Source organism: Gobius niger (assembly GCF_951799975.1).
Source record: "Gobius niger genome assembly, chromosome: 1".
NCBI lineage: Eukaryota > Metazoa > Chordata > Actinopteri > Gobiiformes > Gobiidae > Gobius > Gobius niger.
The window spans coordinates 36,213,566-36,233,222 of NC_136852.1; the positions used below are offsets into that span (position 1 = coordinate 36,213,566).

Sequence of the window (19,657 nt, forward strand, 5' to 3'; positions counted from 1 at the left end):
ATCGACTCTGAAAAAGAACAGGGGACGAAATAAAGTCCCAACAGAACTACTCTAATTTCATATACATATATTTCAAATAATTCCGTTCAATGATTGTATAAACCTTTGTGTTATTTCTCATGTCTTAACCCCTCCGTGAGCTCGACACGGTTGCTTCTGTGTGCCCGCGGAGTGAGCGCTCTGTCCCCGCTGTGTCTCTGCCTAACCACGTCTCCTCCACCGAAGCTCTCCTCCTCCTCCGCGGGTTCAGGGGCTCACAGTCTGGCCTAAAGCCGCTGTGTGTGCACCCGTCCTCGGATAGCAGCAGCGCCAGTGATGCCTCCGTGGTGTTGGTGGTGGTTGTGGCTCCAGTCAGCGGTGCTCCTGAGCCTCCTGCCCCGCCGCGAGTGCGCTGCCGCCCGCCTGTATACGGAGCAGGACCCGCTGGTGATCCTGACCAGGGACTCTCTCCAGGCCACACTGACCGACTCCCCCAGCGCCTGGTTGGTCCAGTTCTACTCCTCCTGGTGCGGGCACTGCATCCAGTACTCGGGCACATGGAAAGCACTGGCCCGGGACGTGAGAGGTGAGGATGTCCCGGAAGGAAATAGGATATTTAAAAAAACGAGGCTAAATCAGCTTTAATTTGAGCCAGAGCCTGTTTGTTTTTCCATTCATGCAGAGGCTGGTAGACCCCATAGTCTTAAAAACAAGTAAAAAAAAAAAAAAAAGTTTAAAGATGTAACATATGCTGCTGCTGTAAGACTATGAAATATTAAAATAAGATTGTGTGTAGTCGTGGCTGATAGAACCACTGAAAGCTGATCAGAAATGACTGTTTAAAGATCACGAACTACTAGTTACTATACCTGACTTTATTCCTCCAATAAAATACTATTCACATAAGATTTGTTGGCTGATACGGAAGCAACCACTGTGAGCGTTTAATATAATAGATCCATGCTGTAAGCCCTGTGGCAACTATTCAGTGCTTCCCGAGAGTGGGCACATCAGAAACACAAGTATTTGGAAAGCTTTGGAATTGTGAGATTTATCCAATGCACCATGAAGTGAGCTCCATAGATTTATGTTTTGTGGACATTAAGTGAAAAATAACAATGACACTGTAAATAACTAAATAAATAGGCCAAAGTCTTAAGAACAATGTATTTTTGTGTGTGTTTCTACGCATTACTGGGAGTAAAACTGTAAACTGATACTTCTCAGCAGCACAAAAAACCAGGCCAACAGGATAAAAGGCCAAGTATTTACAGCCGTGAATGGGTTTAGGATTAATTTACGGTATTTGCGGGAACAAAACGATTTTTGTTGACACAAACAAGCAAAACCTGATTGAAAGTGACTCATCGCCCCTCTGCACTGCAACAGCTGTTCCCCAAGCTCCACTGGAGTCCATTGAAAATACAAAATAAGTTTATTACCGACGTAGTTTAAAAATATATGTAAATATAATAGCACTGGGCACAAGTGCACATCATTTATTTCTCATAACCGCAGAGTCTCAGTTCGTTGTGTGGATATTCTTCCTTAATTTCCCCCCAAATCATTGCATGATCCCCCTAACTTTCTGAACAGCTGTTTCCCTTTGGCCTCGTTGTTATTTCCGTAGTGAATGATTTATGAGATCGAGAACGTGTCCCCACTCATGTAGGGTTAACGGTCTGTCAGCAGATGTCCGTGGAACATCATAAAATGTGTGTAAACCTTTCAAAACAAAGGCGTTAGCATCTTTGAGCTAACTGCTAGCCGTTAGCCTAGCCTAGCTGGCGTCTCCCAGGCAACAGGAGCCACTACGCTGGAGTCACGTCAGCACGTCTCACTGAACAGATGTTTAACGCTGCTTTTTTTTTTATTGATTTTTTTTTTTGTACTTTTTGTGTGGTTTTATGGTCGCGTTTAGTGTTAAATCTGATGTTGAATTGTTGGCCAAGTGAAGCTGGATTAAAATATGTGACAAAATTAGCTGAATAAGTAGCTTTAACGACAACAATCCCAGATGTAATGGATGCTAGCGTTATGTGGAGCCATGTTTTCCTATTGCAGCACTGGTTTATTGTTGTTAGCTTTGTTTTGGTCCTCTTTTGTGCCATATTAAGGGGAGACACAGGCAAAACTCAAATTCTTTTGGAAATTTTCGGTTTTGCTATCTTGACATGTTTGTTGTTATTTCAAAATTCACGGAATAAACTTCACTCTATAGATTCATCACAGAAGTAGCCGATTTGTCGATATCTAATTCCTTGCTTTATTTCTTGACCTTTTAACCTCAATAACAAGATAGAATTTTAACATTTGCTGATTTTTCATTTGTTTCTTCAAAGTCTCAATAAAAAAAAAAGAACTGGAACCTCTGGAACTGGAGAAACCGTCATGCTGGGAATTACAGACAGATTTCCATGGACATAAAGGCGGCAGAAACTGATCAATATCTATCTCTAAAAGTTTTAAATTACAGGATTAAACCAAACCAGCAGCTCTTCCACACACTGATAGTTTCAAACATTTACTCTGCATCTTTCAATCTCTAGTAGTCTTTTTATACTGCATTATATTAGACTGGTAAACTAATCACAGCTTGCTTTTTGGCAAAATACTTTGTAATATAGCTGTTAGTATGCTTTAAAGGAATAGGCCACCGTTTTTACATACTGAGGTATGTTCTTACCTTTGCTTAGACGAGTTCATCTGTACCTGTCTGGTCTTCACGCGTGCCCTCAGTCACGTAAACACAGCGCAGACGGCGTTAGCATTTAGCCTCTCCCTCTCTCCTCTATAGCTCCAAAACAGGTCAAGATAGAAGCTACCAAGCTCTTCCACGTTTTCCCTATTTAAATATGGTTACGTGATATTGTAAGGCGTAACAATACCAGGAGTAGTTCGAGATCCGCGCAGTAATATCTTCACTTTACTGCGCGGATCTCGATCTACTCCTGGTATTATTACGCCTTACAATATAGTTCCCCTTTTTATCCACTTAGAAAATCCACATTGTTTAATTGTGGAAAGGTGGAGGAGCTTGGTAGCTTCTATCTTCACCTGGTTTGGAGCTATAGAGGAGAAGAGGAGAGGCTAAATGCTAACGGCATCTGTGCTGTGTTTACGTGACTGAGGGCACGCGTGGAGTCCAGACAGGTACAAATGAACTCGAAAAAAAAAGTCTAAATAGGGAGGATGAAGCGCTGCAAAAAAGCAACCAAAGAGTGACTTTGGGAGATTTTGGTAAAGCCGAACTGGAGAAAATGCACTCGGTCAAAGCAGAGGTTAAAAAAAGCATCCAGTTGGATTCAAGTTGGCATTAAATCTAACATTTCTTGGACATTGTTTTTATTCAGTTGCAGTTTTAGCTGAAATTAAACCTTTTGTTTCCCCAAAGTTTCAAATCTGAAGAAATGTTTGCTCTAGAGTGTCGTGGGTGTTGGTTCTGGTTCGGGCTCCTGGGGGTGGGGGGTTGGTCTGTGGAGGTCTCTGGGGGGGAGTGGGTGCATGGCACTGGGTGCAGCAGGTGGTGGTGAGTCCCCCGGCAGATGGTCCCTGTATCCTTTCTCTTTGACTGAATATTAATCAAAAACAACAAAGGAGCAACAACAATGAGGCTAGACTTTTTTTTCCCCAGCTTTAGTCTTCACTTGGACCAAGCACAGTCTGTGAAACAGGTGTTAGGGTTTGCTTTGGACATGTTTCAGTGGAAAGTTTAGTCTTCGCCCTGGTCTAAATCTGGCCCGGGTTATCAGTTCCATTATAAATTGTATCTGCTGAGAGCGGCCCATCTGTGAGAGTGACGGCGGCTGTGTGAGAGTGCGGACTTTTGCTCGGTTGGAAAACTCTTGAAACAGAATGTCCCAGACTTTGGTAATGGCTGGTCTAAAACATAGTCAGTTGCAGTTTTGGCTGAAATTGACCTAATTTATTTTTATTCCAAAGTTGCCTGTTGTGTCCAATTCTCTGTGCTGTTTGGTGAAATGTTTGCAAATGAAATGAAATATGCACCGCTTTTGTTTCTGTGTTTGTGGTATTGAAATATAGTATTTTTTGGAGGGCATTGATATGTCATCAAAAAGCATTAAATCTGACATGCTTTTGCCTGTCTAAACCCTGTGCGTTTTGGTACAACACTAAATAAAGTTTAGCCCAAATAGATGATAAATAATAGATGATTAAGAAAAACTTTGCTCCAAGAATTTAACTTTATGAACTTTATCAGCCTCTTCCCCTCTGGATCTAGGAGGTAATGAATAATGTCGTGTGACAACTTAGAGCTGGGGGTCCAAGAAAATGCCAAGATTTCAAAATGATAAAATGATGCTGTATTAAATATAATTCTTAACTGAAAACGGCACAGATTTGTGAATGGATGTCAAATAGCAAACTAAACAAAGCAAATATATATTACTAAACCTGATTTGAAATGTGATTTGCATGTTTTCTCTTACCCATGACACAGATCAAAGTTAAAGCACTTTGTTCACTGTTTGTCAAATGTGTTGAACTCGGGCTGAAACAGCTAATGGAACCATTTTCTGATATACACTCAAGAAGGGCAAAAATGACATGACGACTTTAAAGTGAGGGTCTGTAGAGTGTTTTGGACGTTGTAAATGTCATAAATGTGATCTGATTGTGTCTCAACAACTGGGAGATGATCAGAGTGCTCCGAGTTCAGATACAGATAAAGAGTGATGGAGCAGTGCAGCTTATGATAAAACTTGAACAAAACCACGGCATTAGTGAGGTGAACGTTGCTTTTGGTCACTGCCTTCAGTATAACGTTATGTAGCGTGTTGTGCAGCATTTCTTCATTCAAATTGCTGCTTCACTGAAATAAAATGATAATTATGTACATGTCAATATGTGGCCCTCGATGAAAAAGATCCCCCAGGTTCATGTGCAGCTTTGAGCAAACCAAGTTCAGCTGTGGAGACTTAAAGCACCAAGAGCCTCCTACAAACTTTCACTTTAAGTCTACTCTTACACGTCCTCAAGTGGCGCCACTTTAGTTTTGTGGGGAAAAGCCTTTCCTACGAGGCATCATAACAATTCTTACCAAAATAATCCTTAGTTCCAGCCCTAGTTTGAATCCATCTCTGTTGCTGTGTCAGACTGGCAGGGGGTGATGGGTGTGGCCGTGTTCGACTGTGCCCTGGAGGAGAACTTTGACCTCTGCAGAGAATACGGCATCAAGTTCTACCCCACGTTTAAGGTGCGTCCAAAGCGTTAACATGAATTGACCCACATTTTATAGTAAATTATTACAAGATGAGAAATGCGGCTCCAGGGTAATGACATTGTTGTGTACTTTCTGCAGTATTTCAAAGCCCACAGTGGAGCGTCCGAGCGAGGGACCATCTACAGAGGTGAGAGCTCACAGGATTTGACCTTTTATTTTGTTTCTAAAATGACCCGAGGCTGACTAATCATTGGAGCTGCTGCGTAACGTCATTTTTCAAGATATTGAAACTAAAAATAGTTTAACGAAAGCAATGTTAATTTCGTCGACCATCATTTTTCACCATCATTACAAATTGGAAATGATAAATGTATATAAAATCTCCAGATACTGAGGTCAGCTCATGAAAATAAAATCATCATTAAAAGAAGGAACTAAAGATGCCTCGGGTCATTTTTGTCAGTCTAGTGCTTTGTCTATGTACGTGAAGCTCCATTTAGCAGATCTATGTAATTAAATATTGTTTAATACAATAAAAGAAACAGTGAGTTGGCCAAATTAATTTTAGTTTCGGTCAACTCATTGTCTAAACATAGACTAAAACTAAAGAGAAATGTTTGATTGAATCTTGACTAAAACAAAATTATTTAAAAGTCACACTAAATAACAGTAGTGACTTTAATTGTCTCAGGCCAACTTGTAAGTTAGATTTTGTTCTTTAAGGCCATTAAAGCATCATGATCTGTGTAGTCCTCTTACTTTTTCTTCCCTCTGCATCAAAACAATGCAGTTTAAATTTAGGAGCCATTGCATCTTGAGGCCATGATGATTTAGTTGAAACATTATCGATCACTGTAATTGTTGATATCGCAGGACCGTGGTTCATGTCTGTGTTTACGGTGTGCGTCCTGCAGGGGGAGACAGAGAGATCCCCTCAGTGCGACAACTCATGGTCAACATCCTCCAGAACCACACGACGGAGGAAAGACCCAACCAGTGCCCGGAACTACGGCCCTACAGGTAAACCCCCGGAACTATGGTCCTACACATAAACCCCCGGAACTATGGTCCTACACATAAACCCCCGGAACTATGGTCCTACACATAAACCCCCGGAACTATGGCCCTACACATAAACCCCCGGAACTATGGTCCTACACATAAACCCCCGGAACTATGGCCCTACACATAAACCCCCGGAACTATGGTCCTACACATAAACCCCCGGAACTATGGCCCTACACATAAACCCCCGGAACTATGGCCCTACACATAAACCCCCGGAACTATGGTCCTACACATAAACCCCCGGAACTATGGTCTTACACATAAACCCCCGGAACTATGGTCCTACACATAAACCCCCGGAACTATGGCCCTACACATAAACCCCCGGAACTATGGTCCTACACATAAACCCCCGGAACTATGGTCTTACACATAAACCCCCGGAACTATGGTCCTACACATAAACCCCCGGAACTATGGTCTTACACATAAACCCCCGGAACTATGACCCTACAGGTAAACCCCTGGAACTATGACCCTACACATAAACCCCGGAACTATGACCCTACACATAAACCCCCGGAACTATGACCCTACAGGTAAACCCCCGGAACTATGGCCCTACACATAAACCCCCGGAACTATGGCCCTACACATAAACCCCCGGAACTATGGCCCTACACATAAACCCCCGGAACTATGGTCCTACACATAAACCCCCGGAACTATGGCCCTACACATAAACCCCCGGAACTATGGTCCTACACATAAACCCCCGGAACTATGGTCTTACACATAAACCCCCGGAACTATGACCCTACAGGTAAACCCCTGGAACTATGACCCTACACATAAACCCCGGAACTATGACCCTACACATAAACCCCCGGAACTATGACCCTACAGGTAAACCCCCGGAACTATGGCCCTACACATAAACCCCCGGAACTATGGCCCTACACATAAACCCCCGGAACTATGGCCCTACACATAAACCCCCGGAACTATGGTCCTACACATAAACCCCCGGAACTATGGCCCTACACATAAACCCCCGGAACTATGGTCCTACACATAAACCCCCGGAACTATGACCCTACAGGTACACCCCCGAACTCAGCACAACGCACTCAGCTCCCCCTCCCCGCGCAGCTGGAAAAAAACCTCCTATTTCATAATGAGTATAATCACAGTTAGTATCCAAGGGACTAAGCTTACAGCTTATATTTTTATTAGAGATAGGCTATATTAATAGTAATAATAAAATAGCTCAACTCAAACCTGACTCTCATGTGTAACATCTCGTTCCGGGCTTTTGTGCTTTTAAATTGAGATATTTTTGTCTCTGTCTATCGCTTCCAGTTCAGTGGAGCTGCTGCCGTTACTGGGACAGAAGTCTGACCACTTCACTGCTGTCATCGTCGAGGAGCCACAGTCCTTCACTGGACGAGAGGTGGGTCCTGGTTTAACCCTGGTTTAGACCTGGTTCAGACTTGCTTTGACCGCTCCCCTGACCCGCTCTTCTTCAGGTGATCCTGGACTTGCTACCCTACTCGGGGCTGGACGTTCGGCGGGCTCTGAGCTCAGACCGCCCTCTGCTGGACACTCTGGGAATCACAGCGCTGCCCTCGGTTCATCTGCTGCACCCCAACGGCTCGCACCATACACTGCACACGTGAGTCAGATGCCCTCCCGTTCGTTCCCGTGGTGAGTCTGTCTGTAACTAACCGTCTGCTCGTCCCAGGGAGAAGAGCCTACGCTTCTTCTTCACGTCTCTGCTCCGGACATTACCGGGCGTCCACAGGAAAACACACACCAACAGCAGCGTCCTCAACCCACAGAAGGAGGCGCTGTCCGTGCTCCAGAGCTCGCCGCCCTGGAGGGACTTCGACAGGTCAGTGCTGACACCAGCAACAGTCTCGGTTTAGACCACAACTCAAAGTTAGTTCATTGTACTTACAGTAACATCGGTGGTTAGGTTGGTTAGAAAATGCAATATTGATCAAAAACAGCTGTAACAAAAATACCCTGTAGTTTCTCTTCCTGATCTTCCAAATGAGGGTCAGGAAGCTATAAGCCACTCCCACCCCTCCTCTTGCTCCTCTTCCCTAAGCAGCTGTTTCAGTAATCCGTTGCGGCAGGATTTCATGGGTAGTTTTTGTGATTGTTGCAAAAATGCCGGATTTCTTTGGTTGTGATTTTAAACATTTTTTTTTACTGCTTAAAGCAATATTGTTTACTTCAAAATCAAACTTTTCATTGCATTTTACAGCATTTTTAAGTTTTCCTCTGTCCCGCAGGTCTGTGGTGTACGCGGCTGACCTGGAGTCAGCGCTTTATTACCTGTTCCTCTGTCCCGGAGGTCTGTGGTGTACGCGGCTGACCTGGAGTCAGCGCCTCATTACCTGTTCCTCTGTCCCGCAGGTCTGTGGTGTACGCGGCTGACCTGGAGTCAGCGCTTCATTACCTGTTCTTCTGTCCCGCAGGTCTGTGGTGTACGCGGCTGACCTGGAGTCAGCGCTTCATTACCTGTTCTTCTGTCCCGCAGGTCTGTGGTGTACGCGGCTGACCTGGAGTCAGCGCTTCATTACCTGTTCCTCTGTCCCGCAGGTCTGTGGTGTACGCGGCTGACCTGGAGTCAGCGCCTCATTACCTGTTCCTCTGTCCCACATCTGTGGTGTACGCGGCTGACCTGGAGTCAGCGCTTCATTACCTGTTCCTCTGTCCCGCAGGTCTGTGGTGTACGCGGCTGACCTGGAGTCAGCGCTTCATTACCTGTTCCTCTGTCCCGCAGGTCTGTGGTGTACGCGGCTGACCTGGAGTCAGCGCTTCATTACCTGTTCCTCTGTCCCGCAGGTCTGTGGTGTACGCGGCTGACCTGGAGTCAGCGCTTCATTACCTGTTCCTCTGTCCCGCAGGTCTGTGGTGTACGCGGCTGACCTGGAGTCAGCGCTTCATTACCTGTTCCTCTGTCCCGCAGGTCTGTGGTGTACGCGGCTGACCTGGAGTCAGCGCTTCATTACCTGTTCCTCTGTCCCGCAGGTCTGTGGTGTACGCGGCTGACTTGGAGTCAGCGCTTCATTACCTGTTCCGGGTGGAGCTGGCGTCGCACAGCTCTCTGGAGGGAGACGAGCTGCAGACCTTCAAAGACCTGGTCACGCTGCTCGCGAAGGTAAACCCGTGCAGTCACAGGTGAACGACTCGTCACATGTATCCACCAATGGCGCTGGTTGCACTGCTTTAAGACCATGACTCTAGGGGCCGACATTGTCCACCATTGCTGCAGTATCTCCATATGTGGGCGGCAAAACAAGCTAGTTTTCCATTTGTTAGCATTGCACTTTCCACATGTTTTAAAGCCTGGTTTCTACTTTTTTGGAACTTTCTACTAGATATTGCTCCTGTGATAACGCTGGGTTAGGCGCAATTGCAGGGACCAGGCCGTTTTTTGTAAGAAACATTTTCTAAATCTGGTATACTAATGAGGGCCGGACTTTGATTGACAGGCCGTTAGCATTAGAGCTAATGGCACGGGCATCGCTATAACTGAACTACACATCCCGCGAGGGTCGAGTCTACAGTGAAGATCCCGCCCTTATGCACTTTATAGGAACATGCTCTGTCAGAGCTGGGTAGGAGGAGTCGGTACATCCGACATGATTCCCCCTCAACCGTGGTTATTATGGCAAATGGGGAGAAGTGAGGAGACGTAGTCTATTAATATTATGTCTATGGTATCCATGCGTATTCTCTGTGCGTGTGCAGCTGTATCCAGGAGGGGGCGCCGTGGTGAAGCTCATGGAGACGCTCTCTGATTGGCTGCTGAGTCTGCCCCTTCAGAAAATCCCGTATCAGGCCGTTTTGGACCTGGTCGACAACAAGATGAAGGTAAAAAGACCAGACTTTCCCGTTTTTTCCCGGATTTTTTCTCTCAGGACAAAGGGTTCACTGCCAAATAATTCTAAATAATAAAAAATAAGGCCGTTTGAACATACACTGTCTTCCAAATTATTATGCAAATTGGATTTTTGTGTCAAAAAGGTAAAAAAAAAATAATAATAATAATAAGGAAACTCATGGATGGTATGGTGTCTTGGGGCTCTATGAATCACTGACATTAATCTCAGAGACCTAGGATGATTAGTTTTCAGGTTAAGCCCAGTTAAGGGAAAAACTACTGAAAAAGGGTGTTCCACTTTATTATGCAGATCATCATTTTCAAGCAATATGGGAAAGAAAAAGGGTCTTTCTGCTGATGAAAAGCGTGAAATAATTGAATACCTTGGTCTAGGTATGAAAACCTTCGATATTTCATGAAAGATTAAGCATAATCATCATACTGATAAGAGATTTGTGGATGATTCAGACACACAGGTTTGTGCAGATAAAGGCACAATGAGGACGGTTTCAGCCAGACAAATACATCAGATGAACAGAACAGAAGCTACAAAGCAGCAAACAGGTGTTTGAAACTGTTAGGTGCCTCTGGAGTCTCCCGAACATCAAGGTGTAGGACCCTCCAGAGGCTGCAGTTGTGCATCAACCTTCTATCCGGCCTCCCCTAAACTGTTCATTGAAGCTGATGAACAGAAACGGCTCATTTTCAAACAGTCTTGTTCACTGATGAGGCCGTGTAGCCCTGGATGGTCAAATCAATGGAATAGTGGAGTAGTGATCTGTCATGGGCGATACCAGTGATTTTAAATTTGATCTCATCTGTTCCTTTAGTTATTTATCTTATGTAATACTTTATTTTTAACATGTATTACATTGTTCTTCATGTTCATTGTGTGATATTTTTCAACAAAGCTTTACTGTCATTTTTTGAGCTTTAGTCAGGAGTAGGCAACCTTAGGCCCGGGGGCCAAAACGGGCCCTCCATAATAGAACATCTGGCCCTATCTTTTTATTTTTTGTATTTGACCTTATTTAACCAGGAAAGTCCCAAGGAGATTAAGAATGTTTTTTCAGGGGAGTCCTGGCCCCAGAGGGAACCTATTATACATGTTTTTAATGGTTGGGGTAGGGGAAACCACGGTGCCACCTGCTACCTTGATTTTGAGGAATATTTTTTACACAAATCAGAGATCAAATACCAATGAAATTCTCTAGAAATGTGAAAAACACTGTCAATTCCTTTAGAATGTCTTATATATAAGTCATATATGCTTTACAACACTGGCCTTTGTAGAAAGTGATGCTTTACTTCGGCCCACAGTTGGAGGATCCGGCACTTGGTCTTTCAATGATGAAGAAAATCGAGCCTTCATTGAGTAAAAGCTAGCTAATCCTACTTTAGAGCTAGTTTCTGTGGCGTTAAAAGATCTTCACTAATATCAATTATCGCAATATTATTGTGGCTCAATATTAGGGCTGCTCCATTATAGAGAAAATAATAATCACAGTTATTTGAATCATAATGGAACAGGGTATCCACGGGGTTTTAAAAAAAGTTTAAAGTATATAAGAAAAATTGCCAAATTAAGACTATTAATATGTATTTAAAAGTTTAAAAGTGATTTTCTGAGGTATTAACTTTTGCATTAGCTTTTTACTTTTATCCTTGCCTGGCCTGCCAAACTACATGCTTTTTCATAGATATTTCAAAGACATATAGTCTGGGAGCAGCATGATCTCAATGATTTCCCGGTGGGCGTGATTGACGGACGGCATCGACCAATCAGAGCAACGCTAGATACGTCGCAGCAACAAGTGGCAGGAAACCTTTCCAAAAACGTCCTTATTTACGAGGAACGCTTCCCACGCTGTGTCTTGCTCCGGTTTTAGGGATTAACATTTTTTTTCAAATGATTTAAAACAGACAAAAGAGCAGAAGAAAACATCGTATCACTCGCCGCGCACGCCATCTCTATTGTTTTGGTAGAGTGTGGTGACGGCTTCCGCCTCTTGGGGGAATGAAGTCCCGCCTCTCGGTGCGTGATTGGACCGATGTGGGTAAAATGGTGAAATGATCATTTTGAACAGAAAGGAGGAGTGTCTGTCAGGCCAGGCAACTTTATCCATAAAATTGATTGTGAAATTATATAAATGGTATAATTAGTTCTTTTCTTTCCTCTATTCGCTTTTGCCGTGACGTAGCTGCTTAAAGTCGCTCCTCTGTGTCTGCTGACCATCATTCATTAAACTACCATGAAACAAGTCGGTCAAAATAGGGAAAGTGTAAGTTTTCTGGCTCCCGGCTAGATGTTGAAGAATTCAAACCTTTGTTGAAGCCACTCAAAGATACTGTGAGGCCTTAAAGTTTTTAAAGGACGTCTTAAAAAAGTCTTTAAAGAGGGGGTATTATGCTTTTTTCAGCCACATAGCACCAGTCTATAGCACACTACAATGATGACGAAACCTTCTGTTGGTCTGTCAATGCAGTAAATTAGAATAACTGCCTTGTATAAAATTGCTCTTTCAAAATGGCGTTAGCAAATGACTTGAAATAGGCTTCTGTCACTTTAAGAACCTCTGACCCTTTCCGACACGCCCCCTCCACACGCTGTCAACACTCCGCTCGTTGTCTCAACAGTATTGAAACTACGATCGGTGCATTTTAATTTTTATTGTTGGAAAGGACCTACTGTTTATCACTTTGTGAACAATGGCCACACAGGATATTATTTGGAGACGAACCTTCCACACCGGACGCTTGGAAGGGGCTCTTGCCTGAAAAATAACTGCTGTTTGGAGGCTCTCTCTTTGCATCTGCCATGCCCTATGGATCTCTAACTATACCCCCATGGACGACACCAGGATCTGCAGGAGCCCATACGATTCAAAGACGGACATTATCTGTGCAGGTGGACAATGGTTTTTCGAGGTTACCCGTTAGCTTGTTACAATCGACTACAGCTCATTGTTGATGAAAAGTCTGTAATAAACCACAAATGTGTAAAGCCAGGCTCATTGTGTGATCATCGTAAAGGCTGCTTCGAGTAGTTGCCTGCTTTATTGACGTTATTTGTGCATAATATGCTGCCTGTTTTCAATGAATGTTGTGAAGGTGAAGGTTGTTAGCTTGTCGCGGCTAATAGTGCCTTAGCTCCGGGAGAAAACCACTCGGCTACGACTCACTGTAGATGAAATGTGAGCAATAAACTACACAATCAACAAGCCAGGCTCCGTGTGTGATCATCATAAAGGCTGCTTCAAGCAGTTGCCTGTTTTAGTGACGTTTTCAATGCATAATATGCTGCTTGTATTCAGTGAATTTTCCCGTTAGCTTATCGCGGCTAGCTTGTTAGCTCCGGGAGAAAACCACTCTGCTACGACTCACTGTAGATGAAATGTGAGCAATAAACTACGAAATCAACAAGCCCGGCTCAGTGTGTGATCATCAGAAAGGCTGCTTCAAGCAGTTGCCTGTTTTAGTGACGTTTTCAATGCATAATATGCTTGTATTCAGTGAATTTTCCCGTTAGCTTGTCGCGGCTAGCTTGTTAGCTCCGGGAGAAAACCACTCGGCTATGACCCATTGTAGATGAAATGTGAGCAATAAACTTCCAAATCAACAAGCCTGGCTCCGTGTGTGATCATTGTTAAACGGTTCTTTATGTGTGTGGTGGTTTTATTGACTTTATTTGTGCATATTTCTCGTTTCCACGTGATGACTCGAGGTTTAGCTTAGCATTAGCTTTCTCCGGAGGCTCTGTGCATCATCAAGGCCCAGCGCAGAACCAGACACTGAAATAAGTGTTCTTGTCACCGGTTTTAATCCTGGGTGTTTCGGTAACAGAAACACTGATGTGTGTCTTTGTAAAAGTCTGCTGTGGCTCCGGTTCACAACACATGAAGCTAATCCTCCATGATGACTCTGTTTACATCTTAGGGCTAGACACTGGGGGGAGGGGGTTCTGCTGAGGAGCAGTGGTTGGTTACTCGGCTGGTGACGAAAGGTCGGAGGCGTATCCTGGAGGTCGAGGGCGTTTCCTGAAGGAATCAGGCGTTTTATCCCTAAAATGGCCGCCATCAGAGTTTCTACAGATTACTCGAAAATACGTGAATGTGCCAAGGCAACACTTCAGGCATGTTTTTAATGAGGGAATGACTTAATAACATGATGTAAAGCTTGAAAAAGTCGATTTTGCATAATAGGCCCCCTTTAAAAGGTATTAAATTTGGCTTTGGGGTTCCTGCAGATACCCTGTTGAACTCACGAATTATATTGAATCTGCTCACGTTTCTAAAGGCGTAAGAGGCTTTGTTAATGAAGGAGACAAACCGCTTCGATGGATAGCTCAAGTAGAACCGGTTCTGTTGGTACGCAGATAATATACGATTATTACAGAAAAATGAAATAGAATCATTCCAGTGAAAATATCTCTATTTTAGCTTGAGAGCTAAATGTTGGTATCGATCCGCCCATCGCTAATGAACAGCATATAAAGCAGGCACATTTATGTAATGGGACTGTTGCGCTCTAATGACCCTCTGGTTGCCTCCTCAGATCTCGGGCGTGTTCCTGGGGGCGGAGCTGCGCTGGGTGGGCTGTCAGGGCAGCGCTCCCGGTTTCCGCGGGTACCCCTGCGCCCTGTGGACGCTCTTCCACGTGCTAGCGGCCCGCAGACACACCGCGCCCTCGTCGCTGCAGCACACGGCGCTGGAGGCGGAGCCGGCGCCGGTGCTCAGCGTGATGCGCCGCTACATCCGCACCTTCTTCGGCTGCGAGGAGTGCGGCCGCAACTTCGAGAAGGCGGCCTCGTCCGACAGCGCTGCGGGCATCAGCACGCCGGAGCAGGAAGTGATGTGGCTCTGGAACCAGCACAACGAGGTCAACGACAGGCTGGCAGGTCGGCGAGCGCAGGAGTTTGTTTATTTATTTGAGTTTCAGGTTTTGGGCCAGTTTGGTCTCTTCTTAATGCTGGGTTTACACATAGACACGCTGTCTTACAAATGACACTTTTGTGACAATATCTTAATTGGGTTTTGAACTGATGCGCTCTGTTCATGAAAATATTTTACCAATGTCACGACTCACCCTCAATTCGTGGAGGTCGCAGCAGAGCGTGTCCTTTCATGATGCTTAGTTGTGATTCGTAATCCAGCTTGAGAGCATTCTTACAGCATTCACCGTGTAGGAATCACTGTTTTCTCTCACGCCCAACATTGATAGAAACCCAGCACCGGCGGAGAGAGGGCAGCGCAGCACGGTGTGGAGCATAGGCACAGGGTAAACAGGACAAATCAGAAGCTAAGGCAGTAACAGAGCAGTTTCTCAATGTTTAAATACTATACACTGCGTTCCAAATTATTATGCAAATGACATTTTTCTAAGATTTTCTAAATTGTCAACTCAAATGAGAGTCAGCATAATTTTTAAGTCTTTACCTGGTAGAGGATCATTTAAATGTGGTGGAAAAAATTTCCTAGTGATAACAGTATTTTTTTCAAAAATAAATATAGTGAAAACCTCAAAATCCACTGTTCCAAGTTATTATGCAACTCATCGTTTCAATACATTTTAAAGCTCGTAATTAACTGAAAATGCTCATTTGTTGTATTTGTAGCATTAGGAGGTCATATTTACTGAAATCAAAAGCTATTTCAGTCAAAAAAATATTAACAGGTCAAGTTATATTTTAACATAGGAGCCCTTGTGTGATCGCAGCTTCAAAATTCTTAAATCCATTAAACTTGTGAGTTTTTGGACAGTTTCTGCTTGGATTTCTTTGCAGGATGTTAGAATAACCTCCCAGAGCTGCCGCTTGGATGAAAACTGCCTCCCACCCTCATAGAAGTTTTTTTTGTTGAGGCTCCAAAGGTTCTCAATAGGGTTGAAGTCAGGGGAGGAGGGGGTCCACATCATGAGTTTCTCTCCTTTTATGCCCAAAGCAGCCAGTGATGCAGAGGTATTCTTTACAGTATGACATGGTGCATTGTCATGCATGAAGAGGATTTTGTTCGGGAAAGCACGGCTCTTCTTTTTGTAGCATAGAAGACAGTGGTCAGTCAGAAACTCCACATATTTTTCAAAGGTCATTTTCACACCTTCAGGGATCCTAAAAGGGCCTAATGGGGCCGACCAGCTCTCTCCCCATGATTCTGGCCCAAAACATGACTCCGCCACCTCTTTACTGACGTCACAGCCTTGTTGGGACATTGTGGTCATTCACCAACCATCCACTACTCCATTGAGTTAACCATCCAGGGCTACACGGCCTCATCAGTGAACAAGACTGTTTGAAAATGAGTCCTCATGTATTTCTGAGCCACTGCAGCCGTTTCTGTTCATCAGCATTCAATTAACCATTTAGGGGAGGCCCGGATAGAAGGTTTATGCACAACTGTAGCCTCTGGAGGGTCCTACACCTTGATGTTCGGGAGACTCCAGAGGCACCAGCAGCTTCAAATACCTGAATGCTGCTTTGTAGCATCTGTTCTCATAATCTGATGTGTTTGTCTGGCAGAAACCGTCCATTTTGTGCCTTTATCGGCACAAAACGGAGTGTGCTCTGAATCATCCACAAATCTCTTATCTGTATGATGATTAAGCTTAATCTTTCATGAAATATCGAAGGTTTTCATACCTAGACCAAGGCATTCAACTATTTCACACTTTTCATCAGCAGAAAGTCCCTTTTTCTTTACCATATTGCTTGAAAATGATGATCTGCATAATAAAGTGGAACACCCTTTTTCAGTAGTTTTTCCCTTAACTGGGCTTAACCCGAAAACTAATAATCCCAGGTCTCTGAGATTTATGTCAGTGATTCATAGAGCCCCAAGACACGATACCATCCATGAGTTTCATTATTATTGCTTTTTTTTTTACCTTTTTGACACAAAAATCCAATTTGCATAATAATTTGGAACGCAGTGTAGTAACAACATGGCCCAAACCAGGGAAGCTTTCTATAGTTTTGTTTCCGATTCCACACATGAACTCTGGTAATACACTGCAAAAGAGGACAGAGCGATGTTATTTATGTTTATTTATACTTATAGGTCCCACATTTGCCTGATTCTTGACATTATGAACAGATTCCTGATAGGACGCGAATCATCAAATTCCATCAAATTCCACACTCGTGATCCTTGGTCACTAGGGTGGATTCGTGGCATTTGTGACTTGTCATTGTCATGTGTAAACTGTCTTTAGGAAACTGGCTATTTTGTTGCATAAAATGTCTTATTTTTCTTGCTTTGGAAAATTAGAAAGCTTTGCCAATTTTATTCTGAGACTATATGTAAATACAGTCTAATAATGAACATTTTATTTCACAACCAACTTATATCACACAGGAATCTGAGAGAGCTGAAGTCTATCACTTTAAACTAGGACCCGATCGATATGGATTTTTGGGTCCGATACTGATCCCAATATGAAGGCGTCGGCCGATAGCCGATATATAGACGGATATTTTTAGTAATTTAATTTGAGTATAGTATATTAGTATATTTGTAATAGTCTATTGTTAAACATTTATTATTATAGTAGAGGTTTACTCATATAAATAGACGTGTATCTAACAGAGGTCGGTGATATTTTTGACCAAACCAAGTCGTTTTTTTGATGTCGTTGGTTGTAGCGTGCGGTAAGAAATAACCTTTCTCGCTAAAGCAAAGCCCATAAACAAACCTGAGAGTAGGGCTGCTCGATTATTGAAAAAATCATAATAATTTTTGGTTTTCTGAACAGTCATAAAAGTTCAAATGATTTCAGGTTTGCCTCGATTAAGGCGAGGTCTCTGTTTCACACCTGCCCCCTGCTGGCCAGCCCTCACACCTGCGCAAGTAAACTGAGCAGCGCGGCCTGATGACATCATCACACAGCGCTGTTTGTTTTTAAGTCAGGCAACAGCATGAGCCATGGCACGTGAAATGTGAAGGGAAAATAATCCCGGGCGTCGTTTTTTCGTCCGACTATGCTCATTTTGTCATTTTTGAAGTTTAGTGTATCAGCCCTACCTGAGAGTCAGCGCTAGCATCACAAAAGAAAAAAGGCTTGTTGTCATCATTCAGTGTTCATTATCTATCCATCATTTCTGGAAAAAAGTCTGTAAAAAATAGTGAATTGTGAATTGCTGACATTGCTTATCCTGAATGCTCGTAAAACGACCTGACGTCCTGGGGTGATTTCAGTTTGACCGACGCCCCCAGGTCATTCTAATCGCGTGCGAATAGGGCTTTGTCACAGTCTGGACGCAGTTGAAATCGTTTGGTAAAATCTCATAATAATGTTTATCCCGACATTTAATGAAACCATCAGATATCATTAACCTCTGTGTCCGTTTCCACAGGTTCCCTTAGCGATGACCCGCTGTTTCCCAAAGGGGCGTGGCCTCCCCCGACGCTCTGCGCCTCCTGCCACGAGGAGAACCGTGGCCTGCACGCCTTCAACCAGCAGGAGGTGCTGTCGTTCCTGCTGCGGCACTACGGCGAGGACAACCTGTCGCGGAGATACGCCGTGCAGCCCGAGGGGGCGAGGCCTGAGGGGGCGCGGCCTGACGGGGCGGGGCCTGACAGGGAGAGGGGGAGAACAGACGAAGGGGAGGAGAAAGGGAGTAAGGAGGTGGGAGGAAAGGAGGGACTAGCCAACGACAGCGTGCACAAAGACGCTAAACAGGACTTTGCAGATAAACCGGACCGTCCTGATACACTGGACCAAACGGGAGAACGGGGGGACGCGGACAAGCTGCATCAGGAGGAGGAGCGTGAAGAGCAGAGCGTGAATCGCACCCTCGCGCTGGGCTTCAACAGCGTGGACATGAGCCTCTGCCTGCTGCTGTACGTTGGCTCCTGCGTCTTCCTCATGCTGCTCTTCTTCTTCTTCAGGGTGCGGTCGCGGCGGTGGAAGCTGCGCCCCCCGAAGCTCGCCGTGTGAACGACGGGAACTCAAGTTAAAAAAAAAAACTGGTTTTAAAAGGTGCCACTGCCGACTGGACCACACGGCAGGTTTAAGGACGAGTCCAGAGTCAAAGCGGAAATCAGCCGCTTTTTATTTGACGTCAGAGCAGCTCAAACTCATGGTCCGGGGGCCATATGCGGCCCTGCAAGCTCATTTGTGTTGGCCCCGAGATACATTATGTATGCCAGCAAATTACATTAACCTCTTGACCCTCAACCCCCACTTGAACCAAGCAGCACATTTACTCTAGTTTAGCCTTACCCAAATCTAAAAGCTTTTTGATAAAAGCATAAATATAGCGACAAAAACGAGCATAAAAACCCAACAACTAAGTGACAAAAAAGCAACAAGAACAATGAACAAGCAACAAAAACATGAGTAAAAACAGATGAAAAAGCCACGAAAAATCAAAAAGTGATTAAAAAACACGACAAAAACGCTTCAAAAATATAAGATAAACACGGCGACAATGTGACAACAAAGGTACGATCAGTTTTGTAGGTCTTAGCTTTCAAATGAGGAGAAACAGCGGTCTAGAGGCTATAAGCTAAAGCCGAGAAGCTTTTAGATTTGGGTAACTGGAGAAAATGGCCCGGTTAAGGCGGAGGGAAAGAGGTTAGAAGAACATTTTC

General features: G+C 44.2%; 1 protein-coding gene across 1 annotated transcript; it reads left to right on the top strand.

Annotated features, from left to right (window-relative positions):
- The first annotated feature begins 169 nt into the window (after positions 1 to 169).
- qsox2 (quiescin Q6 sulfhydryl oxidase 2) lies at positions 170 to 19,090 on the top strand. The gene is made up of 11 exons (XM_079565832.1): positions 170 to 565; positions 5,097 to 5,197; positions 5,303 to 5,351; positions 6,079 to 6,184; positions 7,535 to 7,625; positions 7,702 to 7,847; positions 7,917 to 8,066; positions 9,215 to 9,344; positions 9,938 to 10,060; positions 14,625 to 14,967; positions 18,418 to 19,090. Exons 1-11 carry the CDS (start codon positions 316 to 318, stop codon positions 18,999 to 19,001), a joined length of 2,073 nt encoding a protein of 690 aa, XP_079421958.1. The 5' UTR covers positions 170 to 315; the 3' UTR covers positions 19,002 to 19,090.
- The last annotated feature ends 567 nt before the right edge of the window (positions 19,091 to 19,657 follow it).

Coding starts and splice junctions, on each gene's coding strand:
- qsox2 (XM_079565832.1), top strand. CDS start 316: ATGCCTCCGTGGTGTTGGTGGTGGTTGTGGCTCCAGTCAGCGGTGCTC. Junction 5,352..6,078: donor GCGAGGGACCATCTACAGAG/GTGAGAGCTCAC, acceptor TGCGTCCTGCAG/GGGGAGACAGAGAGATCCCC. Junction 7,848..7,916: donor TCGCACCATACACTGCACAC/GTGAGTCAGATG, acceptor TGCTCGTCCCAG/GGAGAAGAGCCTACGCTTCT.